At 40.9% G+C, this 22,037-nt stretch overlaps 1 protein-coding gene across 1 annotated transcript in view; it reads right to left on the reverse strand.

Moving 5' to 3' along the window:
* TRPC3 (transient receptor potential cation channel subfamily C member 3) overlaps positions 1-22,037 on the reverse strand; it is a 68,706-nt gene that overhangs the window by 5,504 nt on the left and 41,165 nt on the right. The window contains exons 5-11 of the mRNA XM_077815183.1: positions 20,576-20,792; positions 19,171-19,404; positions 15,981-16,245; positions 15,184-15,379; positions 10,149-10,358; positions 8,122-8,205; positions 4,044-4,119 (exon numbers count right to left, since the gene is read on the reverse strand). Of these exons, the coding sequence (XP_077671309.1) occupies positions 4,044-4,119; positions 8,122-8,205; positions 10,149-10,358; positions 15,184-15,379; positions 15,981-16,245; positions 19,171-19,404; positions 20,576-20,792 (1,282 nt within the window). The remainder of the gene's footprint in view (positions 1-4,043; positions 4,120-8,121; positions 8,206-10,148; positions 10,359-15,183; positions 15,380-15,980; positions 16,246-19,170; positions 19,405-20,575; positions 20,793-22,037) is intronic.

A 22,037-nucleotide genomic window follows, 5' to 3' on the forward strand; every position in this document is an offset into this window, starting at 1 on the left:
GTCTCTAAGATGCCACAAGTACTCCTGTTCTTTTTATAGACCTATATGATTCCCCTCACTGTGTAGTGTGAATGAGTGCAAAACCATGGAAATCCTGCAGAAACTGGGGTGAGAGGGCCATACGGAGGGAAGAAAGCTATGCAGTGCATACTTCTCCATCATACAAACTGCCTGCATCCTTTGCTTCTACAGGGCAAAAGCTCAGCTCTGTCAGGGCCATCTGGTGAGGGGAGGAGTCAGGGTAACAGCTGCTATGCAGTGTGTTTGCCTCTCAAGTAACCAATGACATATTTTGCATCATAAATTCTTTTTTCTTTGAGCGTAACTAACTTCCTGCTTCCATGTCTGCTTCTCCTTGCAGAGAGTTATGGGGTATGTAGTGACTGACTGACAGGCCAAAGCCACTACTGCAAGTTAAAAGAAAAGGAGTACTTGTGGCACCTTAGAGACTAACCAATTTATTTGAGCATGAGCTTTCGTGAGCTACAGCTCACTTCATCAGATGCATACCGTGGAAACTGCAGCAGACTTTATATATACACAGAGAATATGAAACAATACCTCCTCCCACCCCACTGTCCTGCTGGTAATAGCTTATCTAAAAGCCATTTCCAGCACAAATCCAGGTTTTCTCACCCTCCACCCCCCCACACAAATTCACTCTCCTGCTGGTGATAGCCCATCCAAAGTGACAACTCTTTACACAATGTGCATGATAATGAAGTTAGGCCATTTCCTGCACAAATCCAGGTTCTCTCACTCCCTCACCCCCCTCCAAAAACCCACCCCCATACACACACAAACTCACTCTCCTGCTGGTAATAGCTCATCCAAACTGACCACTCTCCAAGTTTAAATCCAAGTTAAACCAGAACATCGGGGGGGGGGGTAGGAAAAAACAAGAGGAAATAGGCTACCTTGCATAATGACTTAGCCACTCCCAGTCTCTATTTAAGCCTAAATTAATAGTATCCAATTTGCAAATGAATTCCAATTCAGCAGTTTCTCGCTGGAGTCTGGATTTGAAGTTTTTTTGTTTTAAGATAGCGACCTTCATGTCTGTGATTGCGTGACCAGAGAGATTGAAGTGTTCTCCGACTGGTTTATGAATGTTATAATTCTTGACATCTGATTTGTGTCCATTTATTCTTTTACGTAGAGACTGTCCAGTTTGACCAATGTACATGGCAGAGGGGCATTGCTGGCACATGATGGCATAAATCACATTGGTGGATGTGCAGGTGAACGAGCCTCTGATAGTGTGGCTGATGTTATTAGGCCCTGTGATGGTGTCCCCTGAATAGATATGTGGGCACAATTGGCAACGGGCTTTGTTGCAAGGATAAGTTCCTGGGTTAGTGGTTCTGTTGTGTGGTATGTGGTTGTTGGTGAGTATTTGCTTCAGGTTGCGGGGCTGTCTGTAGGCAAGGACTGGCCTGTCTCCCAAGATTTGTGAGAGAGTTGGGTCATCCTTTAGGATAGGTTGTAGATCCTTAATAATGCGTTGGAGGGGTTTTAGTTGGGGGCTGAAGGTGACGGCTAGTGGCGTTCTGTTATTTTCTTTGTTAGGCCTGTCCTGTAGTAGGTAACTTCTGGGAACTCTTCTGGCTCTATCAATCTGTTTCTTTACTTCCGCAGGTGGGTATTGTAGTTGTAAGAAAGCTTGACAGAGATCTTGTAGCTGTTTGTCTCTGTCTGAGGGGTTGGAGCAAATGCGGTTGTATCGCAGAGCTTGGCTGTAGACGATGGATCGTGTGGTGTGGTCAGGGTGAAACCTGGAGGCATGCAGGTAGGAATAGCGGTCAGTAGGTTTCCCGTATAGGGTGGTGTTTATGTGACCATTGTTTATTAGCACTGTAGCTAATAACTGTAGCACTGTTATTAACAATGGTCACATAAACACCACCCTATACCGGAAACCTACTGACCGCTATTCCTACCTGCATGCCTCCAGCTTTCACCCTGACCACACCACACGATCCATCGTCTACAGCCAAGCTCTGCGATACAACCGCATTTGCTCCAACCCCTCAGACAGAGACAAACAGCTACAAGATCTCTGTCAAGCTTTCTTACAACTACAATACCCACCTGCGGAAGTAAAGAAACAGATTGATAGAGCCAGAAGAGTTCCCAGAAGTTACCTACTACAGGACAGGCCTAACAAAGAAAATAACAGAACGCCACTAGCCGTCACCTTCAGCCCCCAACTAAAACCCCTCCAACGCATTATTAAGGATCTACAACCTATCCTAAAGGATGACCCAACACTCTCACAAATCTTGGGAGACAGGCCAGTCCTTGCCTACAGACAGCCCCGCAACCTGAAGCAAATACTCACCAACAACCACATACCACACAACAGAACCACTAACCCAGGAACTTATCCTTGCAACAAAGCCCGTTGCCAATTGTGCCCACATATCTATTCAGGGGACACCATCACAGGGCCTAATAACATCAGCCACACTATCAGAGGCTCGTTCACCTGCACATCCACCAATGTGATTTATGCCATCATGTGCCAGCAATGCCCCTCTGCCATGTACATTGGTCAAACTGGACAGTCTCTACGTAAAAGAATAAATGGACACAAATCAGATGTCAAGAATTATAACATTCATAAACCAGTCGGAGAACACTTCAATCTCTCTGGTCACGCAATCACAGACATGAAGGTCGCTATCTTAAAACAAAAAAACTTCAAATCCAGACTCCAGCGAGAAACTGCTGAATTGGAATTCATTTGCAAATTGGATACTATTAATTTAGGCTTAAATAGAGACTGGGAGTGGCTAAGTCATTATGCAAGGTAGCCTATTTCCTCTTGTTTTTTCCTACCCCCCCCCCCCCCGATGTTCTGGTTTAACTTGGATTTAAACTTGGAGAGTGGTCAGTTTGGATGAGCTATTACCAGCAGGAGAGTGAGTTTGTGTGTGTATGGGGGTGGGTTTTTGGAGGGGGGTGAGGGAGTGAGAGAACCTGGATTTGTGCAGGAAATGGCCTAACTTCATTATCATGCACATTGTGTAAAGAGTTGTCACTTTGGATGGGCTATCACCAGCAGGAGAGTGAATTTGTGTGGGGGGGTGGAGGGTGAGAAAACCTGGATTTGTGCTGGAAATGGCTTTTAGATAAGCTATTACCAGCAGGACAGTGGGGTGGGAGGAGGTATTGTTTCATATTCTCTGTGTATATATAAAGTCTGCTGCAGTTTCCACGGTATGCATCTGATGAAGTGAGCTGTAGCTCACGAAAGCTCATGCTCAAATAAATTGGTTAGTCTCTAAGGTGCCACAAGTACTCCTTTTCTTTTTGCGAATACAGACTAACACGGCTGTTACTCTGAATACTGCAAGTTAGAGAGCCATGTTGCCTTGGCTGAAGTAGAACTAGGGTCAGAAAAGCTTTCTGAAGCCGACTAAGATTCTTTAAAGGCTGTCCTACCATTTCTTATAGGACTCTGGCCCACACCAGGAACTGTGGCCATTGCCCCTTTCTTTTCCCATCATACAGCTACCACATAGCCATCTTCAGTGTAGATTGGTGGTTCTCCCAGGGCCATGGAATTTTACAGGTGAATGTTCCCTCTTCCAGTTCCCTCTTTGAGTTTTATGAAAGAAGGGGAACAAATGGTTCACAGTGTAATACAATACATTGTGTGTTCAGTTGAAATGAAATGAAGAGGAAGGAGGTACTAGACTGGGACATAGGATATCTGAGTTCAATTCCTGGCTCCATCACTGATTTCCTGTGAGATTTTGGGCAAGTTACTTAATCTCTCTGTCCTTCAGTTCCCCAGTCTAGAAAATAGGGATACTACATCCTTTCTCCCATGATTTGTCTGTCTTGACTATTACATTGCAAGTTTTTTGTGGCAAAGACTGTCTCTTGCTATGTATTTGTGCTAAGTTCATCTAGTAGAATTAGACCCTGATCTCAGCTGGGGTTTCTAGGTGTTACTGTAGTACAAATAAATAATAATAATTATAGTCCTGCAGAAAAACAATATCTGTTAATGCTGTGTTTACAGTGGCTCTCACCTTCATTCACTTCATCGTTTTCTTTGTCCACTTGTGCTTTCAGAACATAACGTTTTATAAGCCTTTTCATGATTTGCTGTTGGATAAAAAATACATAGTTAAGCATTTAGACAGCCCATGTTCTTTCACTTAAACATCTCACATGCCTGTAAGTGAAATGTCTCACAGCCAAGAAGTCAGCACTTTCTTCATCTTTGCTTTTATTGGTGGGTTAAGTAGACCCAGACATTAAAGTATGATCCTTTCCTTGTCTACATTCCTCTTATATGCAGCCCAGGCCAGCAGGAACTCTTAACTGGAGTGGTACAAAAGTGCTAACAATATTTTCATAACATTATTGCCCCTTCATTCCAAGCAATTTCACACTCCTGAAATTTTGCTTCTCCATAAAATTCTACAAAATAGCTATTGTTTATATCTAAAACATGTACCAGTCCTCAGCTGATTTTGCTACAAAGCCACATTCACTTGAAAATGGGTCAGTTTTACTGGAAAAAAATAGCAAAATTTGGCAATGTTTGAGAAAATATGACTACTCTTCACACTTGTAACAAAATATCCAAACCTTCAAATTCAAAATTATTTCCATTACATTATAAATATTGTGCAGACTTCTAGTTCTAACTTCCCTATGTCAGGGACTCAGTATGGTAGGTTAACTGTAGGATTTTCACTCACACCTTCCTTCTCAGTAGTTTTTCCCCGATCCCTTACTTTCTACGGTCTCATTCTACTTCTTTGTCCTTTGGCAGGAGCTGTGTCACTGCATACATGCTATGATTTAGAGCAGTGCTTCCCAAGCTATCTGATGTGGGGGACCGTAAATTTTTTTTTCCAATGTGCGCACAGACCGGCAGCCGATGGCTCGCAGACCGACTTTGAGTAGCACTGATTTAGAGGACTTGCTACCTTCCCTGAGGCTATAATAAAGCACCTCTTTACTGACGAGAATGCACCATACAGTATAAGGTTAAATAGAGTGTTGAGAGATGATTTATAAAATCAAACTGGCTATTGTACAAGGCATTAATGCTATAGAAAATTCCCTGTAAATACTGCCTGAAAATACAATACCCAAAATGCACATTCATCTGGTTATTTCATTTTCATCTTATGGTTCAATCAGTGTTCCTTACTCAGGCTTAGGAGCCAATGAGAGAGTTGCCTGAAAAGAACTGCAGGACTTAGTAATAATGACTTCAGCATAGAACATTTCCTGGGGATTAATGACCAGCTGGCATTTGTATTTATATGAACTTCAGGCCATCAATCCCTTCCAGCCAGTCATTAATACCCAGGAAATGCCTAGTTACCTCCATTGTTATTGCTTAAGATTTAAAATGATGGATCCCCATGCAAAGCCTAAGTAATAGGCCTTATACAAGAGACACATCTACACAGTCATCAGGGATGGAATCGGCCCTTAATACCAGCACAGCTCCTCTACAGCCCTTTCCCCATGCAGTGATTTTGACTGGTGAAACAACCCAAAATGGATTCAATTGCGACCCCTCCCACTTTGTTCCAACTCCCTTGATATAGCTGTGAAGAACTGTTCTGTTTTTCACTGTACACAGGGTATGGAATTATCCTGTGCAGCCTCTCTGCAGTCGGCTTCCTGCTTCAGCAGAACTGTGGTCGTTTTACTGTGTTTGGAGCCCTCTGTACCTAAACAGGGGAGCAGGTTTTGCCCCTAAATATGTTCCCTCACCCAAAATGATGAGAGCTTCAGCTCCAAAAAAAATTACTGTACAAGGCATGAGCATCCTTTCAGCACAAGACATAAGCATCCTTGGTATCCTTCAGTACCTCGTGAGATACTCAGGTATCTCACGAGGTACTGAACTCTGATAAGCCACCAACCCCATCCTAAGCACTTTATGTGTGCCTACAGGTCAGCTCTAGATCAAGAGTAAAAAGTATCTGGACATAGGGGCAATCTTTTAAATTGACATATATGCTTGGATTAATCTACGGGGATTGCTGTTTGAAATTAACTAGCCATAAATTTTTCACTGCGATTGATCTTGACAAGCCTGAATATAGAGAGTGTTGTGACCTTCCTTTAGGATTTGTTTCTTTAGTTTAATGTATGTACCAAATGGGCAAAAACTTCAAACACGACTATTTTAAAAAAATGTTTAAATCCACTGAAGTCAGATCATTCAGAATTAGGACTGATCATCCTGTTTACTAATCCATCCCTTTAACTCATATATGATTGTGCATGGGAAAAGGTTAGAGTTGCAATAGCCCCTAAGTTTTCAGCCTTACCTCTCAATTGTAGGGATTTAATTCCACCCCTTCACAGTAATTTTTTTTGGAGCTGAAGTCACTTTATCATTATCTATGGCAGGGGTTCCCAGACGTTTTCATTGTGTGAGTCACAATTTAACAGGAAGATTGTCTTGTGGTCACCCTCCTGCCCACTCAGATCAAGTGGACCACCACTCCTCACATGCACATGGCATTAGCCATCTCCTCTCCCCTTCATGATTGCATAACATGCCTGTGACAACTACAGCAATTGCTTACAGGGATAAGTAATATTACAGAAAGTATTTAATTAATTTTTATCTGCTTTTATTTCAGTTTGGCAGCTGGAAACAAGAAAAAAAAAGTCATCTCAATACGACTAGCTAGCAAATGTTTCCACAAACTACCAGGGATTTATGGACCACAGTGTGGGAACTAAAGCTGGCTGGAAACTGGAATTCCAAATTGGTGATAAATTCTGAAATTTAAAGCAAGCTTTTGTTCTAAAAGAGAACAAAACACAAAGTTTCAAAATTTCCTGCAGAACAGGAAATCCAAAATTTCATTTAGAAAGTCAAAACGACATTTTGATTAGACATTTTTTAAATGTTTCCACGGCTCATTGAGCTCCTCACAATCCTGCCAGCCCACCAAATAATAAATAACTTTTAGTTATTATTTATTTTTTTAGCACCTTGCTGTCTGTCAGTATCACTCAGTGAGGAAATGTGCTCCACTCTGCTTTTCTACCCTCTGTTTCTCTTCCTTCCTTATTCTCTGTTCTCATTTTCTCTCTCTCTCTGTCTTTGTGAGTCTCCTGTCCTCCATGAATTTCCTTCCCTGAAGGAGCTCTCAGTTCCTGCTTTCCTGTGGGATTCACTCCCACTCCCTTCTCCATTCCATAAACCAAAATGATCAGCAATGAAATAGTTAATGTTAACATTGACATGTCATCATTGGGCTTCAGAGCTGACACTGAGACAGGGGAGTTTACACCTCTACATTATTATGTAAAGCTGTTGGCAGCCTCAGGAAGACAGCACTCTATCAGCTATACTTGGTTCACATTTGGAAGCTCATCTTTGCAACCATGAGGGCTCTGCACAGTCTAAGTATGTCCTTTGACATAAATGTTTTAAGGAGGCAGGATCTGGCCGTTGGGCATATTTTGGACACCCCTACTGCAAGGGCTCCTTTTATGCACTCCTGTTGTTGCCCTGCTCATATCTGAGGCTATGCAAGTTTATTTACTGATATATAGCCTTACCTAACCACTACAGATTAGTGCCCCTTTCACAGGATCTGCTTAGTGTGCAAAAGACTCTCCAATAGGGTCCAGAGCACAAATATTCTTCCCTTTCTGAGCTATTCGAATAGTCTCTGACAGGCTCCCCATCCTAGCAGAAGGACCCACCCTGTCCCCCACTTCTCTCTTCCCCGCCATCTCCAGGACATTCAAGCATCTCACAGAACATGTAATCAGAAAGAACCTCTAAAGAAAGGAAGAGAAGAGAATATCAACCCAGTGCTCTCCGGATCTTTCCCCAGAAATTTGCTTCTGTCATTTGCTGCACAGGTTGTCAAAATGGCCAGATCAAGGAAAGGCCTGTTGGAGAACTAGTTTTAAATGTTTCAAGTGATGGGGCTTGAAAAACAAGATACAAGTACTTTGCGCACACAGTAGCAGCAACAATATGCTTCTCTGATTGCCGAGAGAATCCTTTTTCGTCTTGGGAAGACTCAGTGTATTTGAAGCACAGAATTCTGTTAGTATCCTCACATTATCACATTGCTCTAAACTAGAGCCCACTGAATGCCTTACCTGATAGCGTGTTGGCTGATTGAGAATGCTGTTAAAACTGTGCGATTCGAAAACCCTTGAGTTAGACTGAGTGACAAGGTTTAACTAGGAAACAATAAAGCCAAATTAGAACCTATTCTATGGAATTCAAAGGTACTATAACCCAGCTTCATCTTTTTTCCATATGACATAACAGAGGAATATGGCAATAGCACATCATATCAGAATATTGTTTTCAGAAAACATTGAAAATAATTTGGGCCCAAACTCAGCAAAGCACCTAAGCATGAGTTTAATTTCAAGTATGTGCTTAAGGCCATCCCTATTCAGCAAAGCACTTAAGCATATACTTCAAAAATGTGCCCAAGTCTCATTGAAGTCAAAGCATGGTCTTATGTGTTTTGCTGAATCATGGCCTTGAGGAATAATAATAATAATATATTTGAAAAACAGTTCACCATCAAGTTATTAGTGCATCAATAAACTATTGTAATAGCTATCAGAGTCCAAATACTTAGAGTTTTATAGCTCTGGAGTAGAAAGAGAAGGGAGAAAGGGCTGTGAAAAGACGGTCTTGTCACTAAACCATAAGGTTGGGGATTAGAAGATCTGAGGCCTCATTTACAGCAGAGGGAATTAGGAGTTACAGCCGTGAAAAACTTGTGGAAGTGCGAGGAAAATCAGCTTCTTGGGATCTATTACTGGCTCTGCCATGAACTTCTTGTGTGACCATTTAAAGTCATTTAAAAGTGACCGCTAAAAAATATAGATACAGATAGATACACACACTCTCTATTTCATTTCTCTGTGATGTATAAAGAAAGCCTGAGTAGTTTTATCATAACAGAAACAATTCTGCTTAATTTTTTTTTTTACATTATACTTTCAGGTTTTACCTATCTTGAGAGACTTTCTGGAGACCGGAGTACTAGTGAAATGAGGACATTACAAGAGACCACAGAGTGAAAGCCCAGTAATTAGGTGGGGAAAGGTTTTTTAGCTAAACTGTTTCAAACTACTTTGGGGATATGTGTGGGGTTTTATTTGTTTATTTATTTACACACACATTTAACTCAGTGCCCAAATAATATAAAGGTAAAGAAATGTCTTTGTTAAAGATTCAACACTCCTAACAGTTCATAACAAACAGAAGTTTTAGGATGTCCTTCAGCAAAAAGCAAAGACCAGACTTGCCATTTCCAATATTTTATAAAGTAAAAAGCAACCAAAATAGATGACTTTTTTTGAAAAAAAAAAAGCTTTCAATCCTTCTGTATATATGGTAAACCATCAAAAAAGGCCATGACCCTAATTCATAAAAAAAATCCTTTGAAGGTCACTTTTAACCTCTCTGTGCCCCAGTGCAAAATGGGAACAATAGTTATCTACCTCACAGGAGTGTTGCAAGACTGAATTTATTACTATTTGTGAAGAACATTCAGATGCTATGAGTGTGGGATAATTATGCCTTTGTTAGGGAAGTGCTCGATATTATTATACCACAAAGGCACAATTATCCTGCATCCCTGTCAGAAACATAGCTTTTGGTAGTGAAGAAGTTTGGGAAATGGTGTTCTATATAGCTGGCTAAACTTGCCCCTTCACCTATTCTGGTGATGAAAGGAAAAGTTAGCTTTCCAGATCTTCTAGTCTTTTACCCTTAAAATACATGAAAGTGCACCAGTGACATCTTTCTGGATAAGGCTGAAGACTTCTTTGTTTATTATTTAGGGCATTTCTTGTGGGATTTATTTTTGTTGTTTGGTAGTTGGCTAGGATTGATGTTTTTGTTGGGTTATTTATGCTTTCAATTATATTTGGTAAAGGGACCTTGCTGCCCTGCAAAAATGTATCATTTTACTTTGCTTTTGTGCTGTGCTTAAAAGGCATCTGGTTACAGCACTTTAAAAATAAAATGCTTGATTAATTATGGTACTATCCTTCACAAGTACAAACTATCCCCTAAGATTTAAAGGAAATCTTAGCAAAGAGCTAGGAGGCAAACAAACACATTTATCCAATGCAATGAAAATTTTTTTAAGACCTACCCTAGATTTGGAGTTACTCATCCCTATTTCAGTATCTTTCTGCAGCCTTCTCCTCCTGCACTTAGCAAAGCTGATCATCCTCATGATGAAATAGAAAAAAGACTTGGGGCTTGGTACAAGACTGAATGGTGGAGGTAACGTTTTTCCATCATCGAAGTAAGATAACCAGAGCTTAGAGCGAGCAAACTTCCACTCCACATCACTGTCATCCTGCATTAGAAACAAAAAGACATGTCTACTTTGATTTACTTAACTTTAGGTTTCATATAATTCAAGACTCTTTCAAAAGGAGTTTACCTTAAATAACTTCTCTTTTTGTTTTATACAGAAATGTGATGAACTTGTTAGGGTGACTGATTCCCAGTAGTTCAACTGAAATGCAGCTGCGTTATCAAGTCTATTTTAACTTAATTCCTGCTGTGTCTGTTTACATGGGCTCTTTTTGGTCATGGTTAGTTGAAGCATGCAAACAGTTTTAAAAAGTGTTATATCTGCAACGAGTGAAAACTGAACTATTAAGGTCCTGCTATTAAAAGAGAAAGTTATTTAATAAAAGCAAGTATCTTCTTCCTTAAATTTAATGCTGAAATGTGGTGCCGTGCAAGTGAGGAAATAATAGTGTTGCCTTTTGGGCAGGCATAGGGTGAGCAGTTAACGTGCAAGCCTTTCCACACAGCCTTGTCTATGAACATTAATTCTGACCTGCTTTTGATGGGTAATCCAGTATCAGTTTTTTTATTGGCATCCATGGGAAGGAATAAGCAGACAGGTTTTGTGCCCAGACTGGTAAAATCTCATGGCAGTTTTGCAAGCCTGACCTAACTGAAATTTGAAGACTTTCTCCAAAGATGAAAAAATAGTTTATTTGTTTCCAGATTAAATTTAATCCTAAGGAATATAAAGTATTTTCAACATGTATTGGAAATGCACATGCAAAACATGTTTTGATTTTTCTCCTTTGATTTTAAATTTTTAAGTCAATTTATTACTCATCAAAAAATGCCAAAATTATAGCCCTGGATACTGCAGCCCTGCATTTACCCACAGAATAGGTACAGAAGAGGGCAAGTTTTCCTATTATATCCTGCCAAGGTGAACTGCAGGGACCTCTAAACTAGTTGTGATGGCATAGTTCGGTCCCCATGGCAGTATATTTGGCCTGTCTGCTGAGATTGCCAGCCAGAGTGTCATTGCCAGTCATGATAGTGGTTTGCATAATTTGGGCTCTTGTCTAGAAAGGGTTGACTGAGATCATCAGTTCCATTAAATATAGGTCACTCAACAGCCAGCAGTTGCAAACACCTCTCATGATCTGGGCCATATATATGTGAGTAGAGAGCAGAGAATAGATCCTAAAGTTTGTGATGTTTCAATCACATTTTGTACAGAGTAAATCATCTTAGAATTTCCCAAGAAAATGATTTGCATGTAATTTTTACGTACTTTCTGATATCACAAAAGCAAGCTGAAATTCTGCTAAAACTGTTTTTGTAAGGCCACAGATTGATTGGCATCATAAATATACTTTTGTCTTTGTAAGCAATCTGGATTTGACTTTTAAAACCAGTAGTCTTCACCAGTTTGGGTGTGTCTTTCTTTCCTTCCTTTTATTGCACAGTATTTGAATGGTAAGCACCTAAATTGAATTAATTAAATTCTGAAATGAAGTTATTGCTGTCCCAGTGAACCCCAAATAAAGCACCTCTCTTACAGATGAAATAGCTATTCATAATTTTGAGAACTCATCCTAAACTGCAGGCATTAAAAATCTCCCACTCTGCAGGTGTGCGTGAGTGCAGCCATGAAGTTTTCAGGTCACATGGCAATGTGAAGCTAAGATTAGAATCAAGTTTTAAATATTGTACTGAAAGCAGAAAAAGGATACTTACACTTCAGGCTGAATAATTAAGCTTGAAACAGCTGTTAAATGTGATTTAGTCATCAGAACACTCTCACACAAAAATCTTTGCTTATGTCTATGCACTAGCACAGTGCGTAAACCTAAGAAAGTGTATGTATTAATGAAGCTGAAGTATCTAACACATCTATGGTTAGTTAAAAGATTTGGGGAAAATGGACTAGCGAGCCAATTATCTTTATGGACTACAGTAAAAGCCATTTAACCAGCAGTGAGGGCCTGTCCACCCAGTAAAATATACTGCGTTCAGGAAAAGGTGTTATGAAATGTTTAAAAAGTAAGAATTAGGGAATGAACTAGCCATGTGCTCAAATTGTCTGCTCAATAGCTTTGCTGTCTATTGTATCCCATCCTTCATTTGAAAGTTTGTTTAAGTTGTAAGTTTTTTGGGACAGACCATTACTGATTGTACAGTGCTTACCATACTCTCATGTCTGTATAAAGGCAATGAGCTATACTATCTGTCCAGATCCTGGGAGGTCCCAAACAGCTTGCCTGATTTGCCAGGGAGAGCCAAACCCTCAACCCAGTTTTTCTGCCATGTCTTCAGGGCAGAGAACCAGATTGGCAGGTATTAAATGGCTGTAGAACAAATGCAGTAGGGGATCATTAAGCTACAGTACTCAGCTGCCAACCATAGAAAGAAGGAATAGGGGGATTCTGATTGGAATTGCATTCACACTTGCATTGTCACTGGGACTGCTTCCATCCAGAAAAGGGTTGAAATTTGATTTTGTTTGAATTCTTGTTTGGACTCTGGGTTTTTACTGGGCTATATCATTGTGTAGAAATATGTTTATAACACAATTTGATTCTATTTACAGATTTAAACTACATGGTGACATGGTAAAGCACAACTGTCTAGACAGGCCCTTAAACATGGTTCTGGCTACCAAATTCCTGTCTGTGTGCACCAGACCAAACTGTTTTGAAAAAAAAAAAAAAAAAAGGTGTGGCCTTTCAATGCTGGTAACCAAACCCAGACTGGAAAAAAAAAAGTTTAAACCATGTTTTTCACAGATGGTTCAAAATACTGTTTAAATAAGGTGTAAATGAGTTGTTATCACTCTAACTTCTACTTTGTAATATTTTCTAGATTGTTTCTCTATAAAGTTGTTCATAGAATCATAGAATATCAGGGTTGGAAGGGACCTCAGGAGGTCATCTGGTCCAACCCCCTGCTCAAAGCAGGACCAATCCCCAATTAAATCATCCCAGCCAGGGCTTTGTCAAGCCTGACCTTAAAAACTTCTAAGGAAGGCGATTCTACCACCTCCCTAGGTAACACATTCCAGTGTTTCATCACCCTCCTAGTGAAAAAGTTTTTCCTAATATCCAACCTAAACCTCCCCCACTGCAACTTGAGACCATTGCTCCTTGTTCTGTCATCTGCTAGCACTGAGAACAGTCTAGCTCCATGCTCTTTGGAACCCCCTTTCAGGTAGTTGAAAGCAGCTATCAAATCCCCTCTCATTCTTCTCTTCTGCAAACTAAATAATCCCAGTTCCCTCAGCTTCTCCTCATAAGTCATGTGCTCCAGCCCCCTAATCATTTTTGTCGCCCTCCGCTGGACTCTTTCCAATTTTTCCACATCCTTCTTGTAATGTGCGGCCCAAAACTGGACACAGCTGAGGCCTCACCAATGCTGAATAGAGGGGAATGATCACGTCCCTCGATCTGCTGGTAATGCTCCTACTTATACAGCCCAAAATGCCGTTAACCTTCTTGGCAACAAGGGCACACTGTTGACTCATATCCAGCTTCTCGTCCACTGTAACCTCTAGGTCCTTTTCTGCAGAACTGCTGCCTAGCCACTCAGTCCCTAGTCTGTAGCAGTACGTGGGATTCTTCCATCCTAAGTGGAGGGTTCTGCACTTGTCCTTGTTGAACCTCATCAGATTTCTTTTGGCCCAATCCTCTAATTTGTCTAGGGCCCTCTGTATCCTATCCCTACCCTCCAGCCTATCTACCACTTCTCCCAGTTAGTGTCATCTGCAATCTTGCTGAGGGTGCAAGCCACACCATCCTCCAGATCATTATTGAAGATATTGAACAAAACTGGCCCCAGGACTGATTCTTGGGGCACTCCGCTTGATACCGGCTGCCAACTAAACATGGAGCCATTGATCACTACCTGTTGAGCCCGATGATCTAGCCACCTTATAGTCCATTCATCCAGCCCATACTGCTTTAACTTGCTGGCAAGAATACTGTGGGAGACCTTATCAAAAGCTTTGCTAAAGTCAAGGAATAACATGTCCACTGCTTTCCCCTCATCCACAGAGCCAATTATCTAGTCAAAGAAGGCAAATAGGTTAGTCAGGCATGACTTGCCCTTGGTGAATCCATGCTGACTGTTCCTGATCACTTTCCTCTCCTCTAAGTGCTTCAGAATTGATTCCTTGAGGACCTGCTCCATGATTTTTCCAGGGACTGAGGTGAGGCTGATTGGCCTATAGTTCCCCAGATCCTCCTCCTTCCCTTTTTTAAAGATGGGCACTCCATTAGCCTTTTCCCAGTCATCTGGGACCTCCCCTGATCGCCAGGAGTTTTCAAAGATAATGGCCAATGGCTCTGCAATCAAATCCGCAGTGCATCTGGCCCCATGGACTTGTGCTCATCCAGCTTTTCTAAATAGTCCTGAAACACTTCTTTCTCCATAGATGGCTGGTCACCTCCTCCCCATACTGTGCTGCCCAGTGCAGTAGTCTGGGAGCTGACCTTGTAAATGAAGACAGAGGCAAAAAAAGCATTGTGTAAATTAGCTTTTTCCACACCCTCTGTCACTAGGTTGCCTCCCCCATTCAATAAGGGGCCCACACTTTCCTTGACCTTCTTCTTGTTGCTAACATACCTGAAGAAATCCTTCTTGTTACTCTTAACATCCCTTGCTAGCTGCAACTCCAAGTGTGATTTGGCCTTCCTGATTTCACTCCTGCATGCCTGAGCAATAGTTTTATACTCATGAAATAAGCCATTATCTCCTAGCACAGTGTTTTTTTGTGAGTTTCTTTAACTGGGGTAGTCCCTTTAAGAGGGATGTGCCCATTAAGAGGATTCTAGTGTCCTTTTAAAACATAACAAAAGGGAGAGATACCTTAGAGAGAGAGACCTTACCTCAATTTCTTGGTACGAACTGTTGATCATGGCAATCAGCATGTTGAGCAGAACTACGACCATTGTAACATTGTATATGCCATACAAAACATAGCCAATATTCTCTATGAATTTATGATCATATTTGAGGACAACTGAAGTTACTTCAGATAAACCAAATATTGACCAAAACAAGGTCTTGAAACTTTCTTCAACTCTGTATGAAAGAATCGAGAGGAATGTTACTAATTATATAAATAAATACACAGTTCTTATGACAACTATAGTAAATAACCTCAAATTTCTGTCTGCGATTTGGATTTTAAAGTTTTGTAAGGGATCTTAGTGTAGATGTTTAATCAAAACAACAAATACAAAAAATCTTTTTCACAGAATGTTTCGTTTCTTCCCATCTTGATTTGACTATACTGGGAGCAGAGGGCACTCAACACTTCACAAACTCAGGCTATGTCTACACAACAGAGATGATATCAGCACTGCTATGTCAGCACAACTCTGCCAGCACAGTCACACCAGCATAGTCCTTAGAGCAGACACAGCCTACACCAACAGAATGAGTTTCTCTGTCAGTGTAAAAATGCCACCTCCCCAAATGACATTAGCTACATAGACAAAAGCACTTTTTGGTCGACATAGCTGCATCTCCACCGGGGGTTTCGTTGCCATAACTATGTTGTTCAGGGGTGGGGTTTTTTCACATATAGCTATGCTGATATAACATTTCAAACCTCAGGCCCCTAGCGGTTAATGACTAAAATTTTGTATTTCCTTTTGCTTCAACACAACTTCAGACTTACGTTGTAAAAGCAGAGTTTACTTTAGCTCCAAGGTAGTAGGAGTAGAGTATGAACATCCCAATCATAAATGCAAAAAATACCATAATAAAAAGGACCATAAACTTGAAAATGTCCTTTACAGTCCTTCCAAGGGAAATCTGCAAGGGCCCAAAGCTCTCATTTGCAGGCAGGATATATGCAATCCGAGAGAAGCTAAGCACAACAGCTATTGCATAGAGACCTTCAGATATTATCTGTGGATCAGATGGGAGCCATTTGTCTCTGGCTGGAAGACATGAAATAAAGGGGTAAATAATTGAGTTTCTTACTTATCACCATGTTTAGAAAAATATAGCTATAGATTGGGAATTGTCATGCACATATCTGTATCTAGTAAGGACAAACATTTGTGGAGTCTAGTAGTTGATGTTGTATTACAATTAGTTTTTAAGTTATAAGTGAAGAATTTGAAATGTGTACTTTTTCAGTGGAAGTTATAATGTAAAGAGACATGAGGATCTCTTCTAATTGTGTGTATTTACCTCTGTATTGGTAGTTAAGCATGAAAATTAATATGAGGATATACCCCACCACAGTATGAATTTTTTATATTACATATAACATTTATAGATTCTATAATAATTAAAATCACTACTAACATTTGCATGTTTCTGTACGGGATAAAATTTTCCCAAATAAAATTAAAACATAGTAGTATTCTTATATGCACCCTAATCTTTATTTCTCTTTTTTATTATTTAATTTGTTTAGGTATCTATAACAGCTATACAGGACCACTAATCATTATTCAATCTTTCCTGAGTTTGGACTCTATGTCCCAGTCCATTTTTGTTTAACAACAATAATTATTTTTTATTTATATTGTATCAATGACTAAAGACCGCTGCTTTAATAAGATATAACCACACATATGTTCTGTAAAAAAATTATTTTGTAGGTTAAAAATAATAAAATATCCATAAAAGAGTAACAATGACATCATAAATAAGGATAGTAAAATAAATATTTAATACAAAAACTTTTTTAGAGAAAAATTAACAGTGAATTATGTGGAAATAAATACAATATTAGCTTTTTTCCCCAGTAACATATGTTAATATCATGTCTATATCATCAAAGGTAGTGGGGTGTTTTTTGGTTGTTTGTTTTGTTTTTTAATTAAAGCAATGGAATGGCTAATAATTTATTAGGAGTTATCATGTGCATGATTGAATCAGCAGCAGTGTACGACAACGGTGGGTGGGGGAGGTGTTTTGGGTTTTTTTATGGAAAGCCAGCAGTGTTGGCTGAGGAACAAATTTCATTTATTGAGTACAACAGGGTCTTTACGTTTTTGTTACAATTTTCTCACCAAAAAAAACAAGAGAGAGGAGTCTCCCCCTTTCACCCATCAGCCCAGTTCAAATCCCCACTCTTCCTGATTCAGAGCAAGGATGTGAACTCGAGTCTCCCAGGTGTGGGCCCTAGCTACTGGGCTAAGGTAGCCTTGGAAGGATTAGCCAGGGTTGTTCCTGGGGGAGGTTCAGGGTCTGGGACAAATCAGCCATCAACAGCTTGGGGGCCCCACAATGCATTGGTGGCTGGGCTGGAACTGGCATGGTGCTGGGCAGCCTGCTGCTGCTGGCAGTTGCCGGCACCAACTATGGGGCTATTGTTGGCCATAGCGCCATGGTGGCTCAGGGCTCTGGCTGGGGTGGGGGACTCGCTGCACCGAAACGTGGGCAGCCAAGCTGGGCGCTGTCTCCCCCAAGACTGTGGGTGTGGGGCAGCAGCTGGGACCCCGGGCATGCGGGGCAGCAGCCAGGAGCCCAGGGGGTGCTGCAGCACCCTCCGCACCCCTAGTTTCCACACCTATGTCTTCCAAGACCGACCACGCCGGCCAATCGCACTGGCCCGTGCGGCCCCCCAAAAGGCAGGGCCAAGAGCAGTTGCCTCAATTTGCCCTACCAAGGGAGGGCTCTGGGATTAGATTGTTGCTGGTAAACACAGATGTCACCATACACATGCAAACGGACAAAAAAATATTTCCATCAATAATAATCAAAATTAACAAATTGGCAAGAAAGAAAAATGCTTGAGAATTTAAAGTCAAAATCCAATAATTTAGACTTGTGAATTAGGCTTGTTTCAAATGGACAAGTGAATGAGCAGTAAAAACAGATATGATATGTTGATTTAAAGATATTTACGTTGTATAATTTGACATCCGATGTTGACAATTTGTGTTTTAATGGTTTATAAAGCTTTAACTCTTTGAATTGCAAATCTACTGTCAATAAACATTTGTCTGACCCTCTCATAATTTCATGCAACTGTGAAATTTTAAATAGATCAAAGTCTAAAAAAATTCTAAAAAATAAACAGCAATATTATCCATCAAAATTATAAAACATAGGAAGTGGAACAGCTTTGACAGGAGAGACTGGAGAAACCCACTTGAAAAAATACCCTATGCCCCAACACTCAGCTGGGAGACCTGGGTTCAAATCCCTTCTCTGTGTCAGGCAGACTGGGGGTTTTAACTTGTGCCTGATGTCCCACGTGAGTGTTCCAACCACTGGATATAAAAGAGGGTGGCGCTATATCCTCAGCTGTGTTTTGTGTGGGCCCAAACCAGAAGGCGGCCTCTAAGCAATCCTACCTGATCAGGCTCCACAGGAGAGTTAGGTGAGGGAAAGCTTGGTCTGAGCATCCCACTAGGGCTTAGGCACTGAGCTGCTCAGCAGTGTTGGGACTTAGGCAGTTTTGTGCATGCCCACCAACAGAAATATAGGCACCTACAGGGTTAGCTGGCAGCTGAGCAGGCGGTTTTGAGGATCTAAATTTTGGACTTAGGCACCTAAAGTGGCAGTAAGGCACCTAAATCCCTTGTTGAATCTAGCCCTTGGGGTCAAATTCAGCTCTGGCATAAGCAACTGCATGGACTTCATGGTTATGCCCAGTTAAACCTGAGCTGAATTTAGCCCTATTTTGTTTAGTATTAGTATGTCAATACGTTATTTGTTAAACTGATGCTCACAACAAATACTGTTTAAAAAGCATAAAAAATAAAAACAAATGGGTAGAAACCTTAAGGTAAATATTGTGAAATCAAATAGTTGTAAAGGGTTTCTATGCCTAACAATCCTAACACTGTCCCTTTAAATGAGTGCCCACTAGTTTACTATTTGAAAGTAACATTCAAACTCACCATAAGTGAAATACTCTATTTCGGGTGGAAGTGTGACTACGGAGAGGTCACTCTCCTCAATGTAGTTGTCCACATATTGCTGTGCTTTGGTGGCCTGCAGAAATGCTAGGAGCCTGGCTGTGAAAGCAGCCATGAAAATGGACAACATCCCAAAATCCAGAACATTCCACAGCTGCAAAATATATTCCCTGGGTCCTTCTAGCCAGAGCTCTTTGCATTCTGACCACATCATACCTGCAACAAGAAAGGAATAGAGCCAGTTTAGTCACAACTGAGAATCATTTAACTTTCCTTCTGATAAAATCAGGATTCACCAGGAAGGCACTGAAGTACACATTTTCAGTATTACAGGGTTGCTACCTATATCAACTTTCCTGGGGCTGTCTTTTGGGCTAAAGCTCAGTCATCATACATTGGGGCCGCTACGTTGTAATATAATGACTTCACAGCACAAACATCATGACCGCTCAATGTAATGTTTTTGTTGCAGAAGGTTATCTTTTAAAGGTGGAAGGTTGACCCTTCCAGCGCTCCTCTCCCATTTCACTTATCCATATACTCCTACATAACATGCATAAAATCTCAAACAGGCTGGCAGATGATCAGGCAATAAAAAAAATGTCTAGTAACAAAAACTGACTCATTAGCCCTTTGACACTGAAAGAAGCTGTGATTTCCTCCAGTGCTAAATAAATACTAATTAGCTAATGCATTAACGTCAAGCCATGGAAACACCAGACCTTCTGGCATATACAACGACAGAGGCTTTGTGATCTTGTTTAAAATAACCAGTTTATGTTATTACACTACTGTATCAGTGATATTACACCAACACTATTACATTCTGAAAGCTATGATATTATTGATATGATATCAATGATATTACACCAAACCTGGGTTTCTGCCACAAATGCCAGGATTTCTGAACATTGTGGTATCATTATGAGTCATTAAGTTTTCCATTTATTACACAGTGGTACAATCTCCATCCTCTGAAGAACACAGCTGGTCATTTTACTCTTGCAAATATGTGGAAAATTCCTCATTTTACAATGTTAAATAAAATTGTTCATTACACTGAACATAAGAAGATGTTAGTGATGTTTACTTAACTGAGATAGCTCTTACTGAAAGTAGAAGAAACTAGAAACATGCCTTTCCTACCCATGGCACTTTTGTACACCAGGGGCTGCAAGAGGGGGCAGTGAGGATCTGCTTATGCCAATTGTTGGCTGCTGGAAGTTTTCCTCTGGGAGCCAATGTAGCCCCTGAATACCACTGGAGCCATATACACGGCTGCAGTGGGGGGGTCAGCATTTGGGCCTCGTTTTTTTCTTTTAGAATGTCTATCTACACAGTACAGCTGTCATGGAATTGGAGTGAAGCAGCAATATTCTTTACTTACCAAGCACCCACACCATGATCAGCATCTCTGTCCAAGTGAACTGGGTAGTTTTCACCCTAAAGATCTGTTTAGGGTAATCAGTAACAGTGACGTTTGGGAGGGTTGTGATGCCTTCAAATCTGTCTGAGGCATTGAACACCAGTAGGCCCAAGAAAATAATGAAGGATGCTGCATGTGCCACAAATTTCATAAATGGGCTGCGGAGAATTTTTCCAAGCTGTGAAAGCAAAACAAAACCAGTCCCTCATTTTTAAAAAAGATACAGCACTTCCCTTGCATCACACAGCTCAGAAGCATAAAGAGGCACTTACAGATAATGATAGGCTGGAATTAAAGAACCCACTGCTGCTTAGATATACCCTTTAAGTGCACTGAACAGTCATGCAATGGTATCATTCCTGACAGCAGTCTCAAGAAGGCAACCCATACAGGAATGATGTCCTGTCAATCAGCATTTTTGATGTTCCATATTCACATAGAAGACAAGTTGCAGAATAATCCTCTCGGGAATTACATCCACACCATATGAGTATTCACCACTGTTCAGAGAGGACCTGATCTAATGCCCATGGAAGTCAATGCAGAGGTGGATCAGGCCCAGGGAGAAGTGGATAACATAATATCTTCTCTACCAATGCGGGAGATACCCAAAGTTTTCAGGGCATTATTAGCTTACCTATGATAATTAGCTGTATTGAATTCAGCAAATCAGAACATCAAAGCAGTATTTATACGATGCCTGAGGAAAAGCAGACTCTTCTCTGGATGATGTATTCAGAGCATAAAATATCCCCCAGATCAAGACTTTGTAAATGCTTTTTAAAAAACTAATTGGAAAAATTTACACAGCAACAAAGTAAGAAAAACGAGTTCAGAAACATTAACATGTTTAAATGAATTCATTTGGATTAAAAGAGCACACTGTGGGCTAGAGAGTGGCTGTATCAAATGTTGCTGCATTTGGGGTGGGTGGAGGTGCATTACAACAGTGGCAGTGGCCAGCAGCAGTCTTCCTGCAGAAGACAGAGGAAGCAACATGCTTCAGGGAAGCTGAAGGGAAAGCACTCTGGAGCTGTATTTGCTACCCCCTGTACAATGAGGGAGCATGTGATCCAATTTGCAATAACCCGGGGCCACAAGCCAGTATGGTAAGGGGCAGAGCCATAGCTCACCTTTTCTGAGGAGGGTTCTACTGCCAATATCTGCGGAGGGGGGGGGGTGTTCTTGTACCTCTGTTGATGCGGAGGGGGGGGGGGTGTTCTTGTACCTCTGTTGATGTTCTTGTACCTCCCCAGTTTACGCACTCAATGAGTGCCAGTGACAGGGTTCTTGAGGGATGGGCATTCTTTCCCCCTGACCTCCTGTAAGGCACCCACAGAAGAGCAATCAAATTCTGGCCCAAAGACTTCTGGGTGACTATGGACCAGTGTGTCATTTAGATGTTGGCCTAAATTGGAGACTG

This window comes from Eretmochelys imbricata, chromosome 4, assembly GCF_965152235.1.
Source record: "Eretmochelys imbricata isolate rEreImb1 chromosome 4, rEreImb1.hap1, whole genome shotgun sequence".
NCBI classification, from domain to species: domain Eukaryota; kingdom Metazoa; phylum Chordata; order Testudines; family Cheloniidae; genus Eretmochelys; species Eretmochelys imbricata.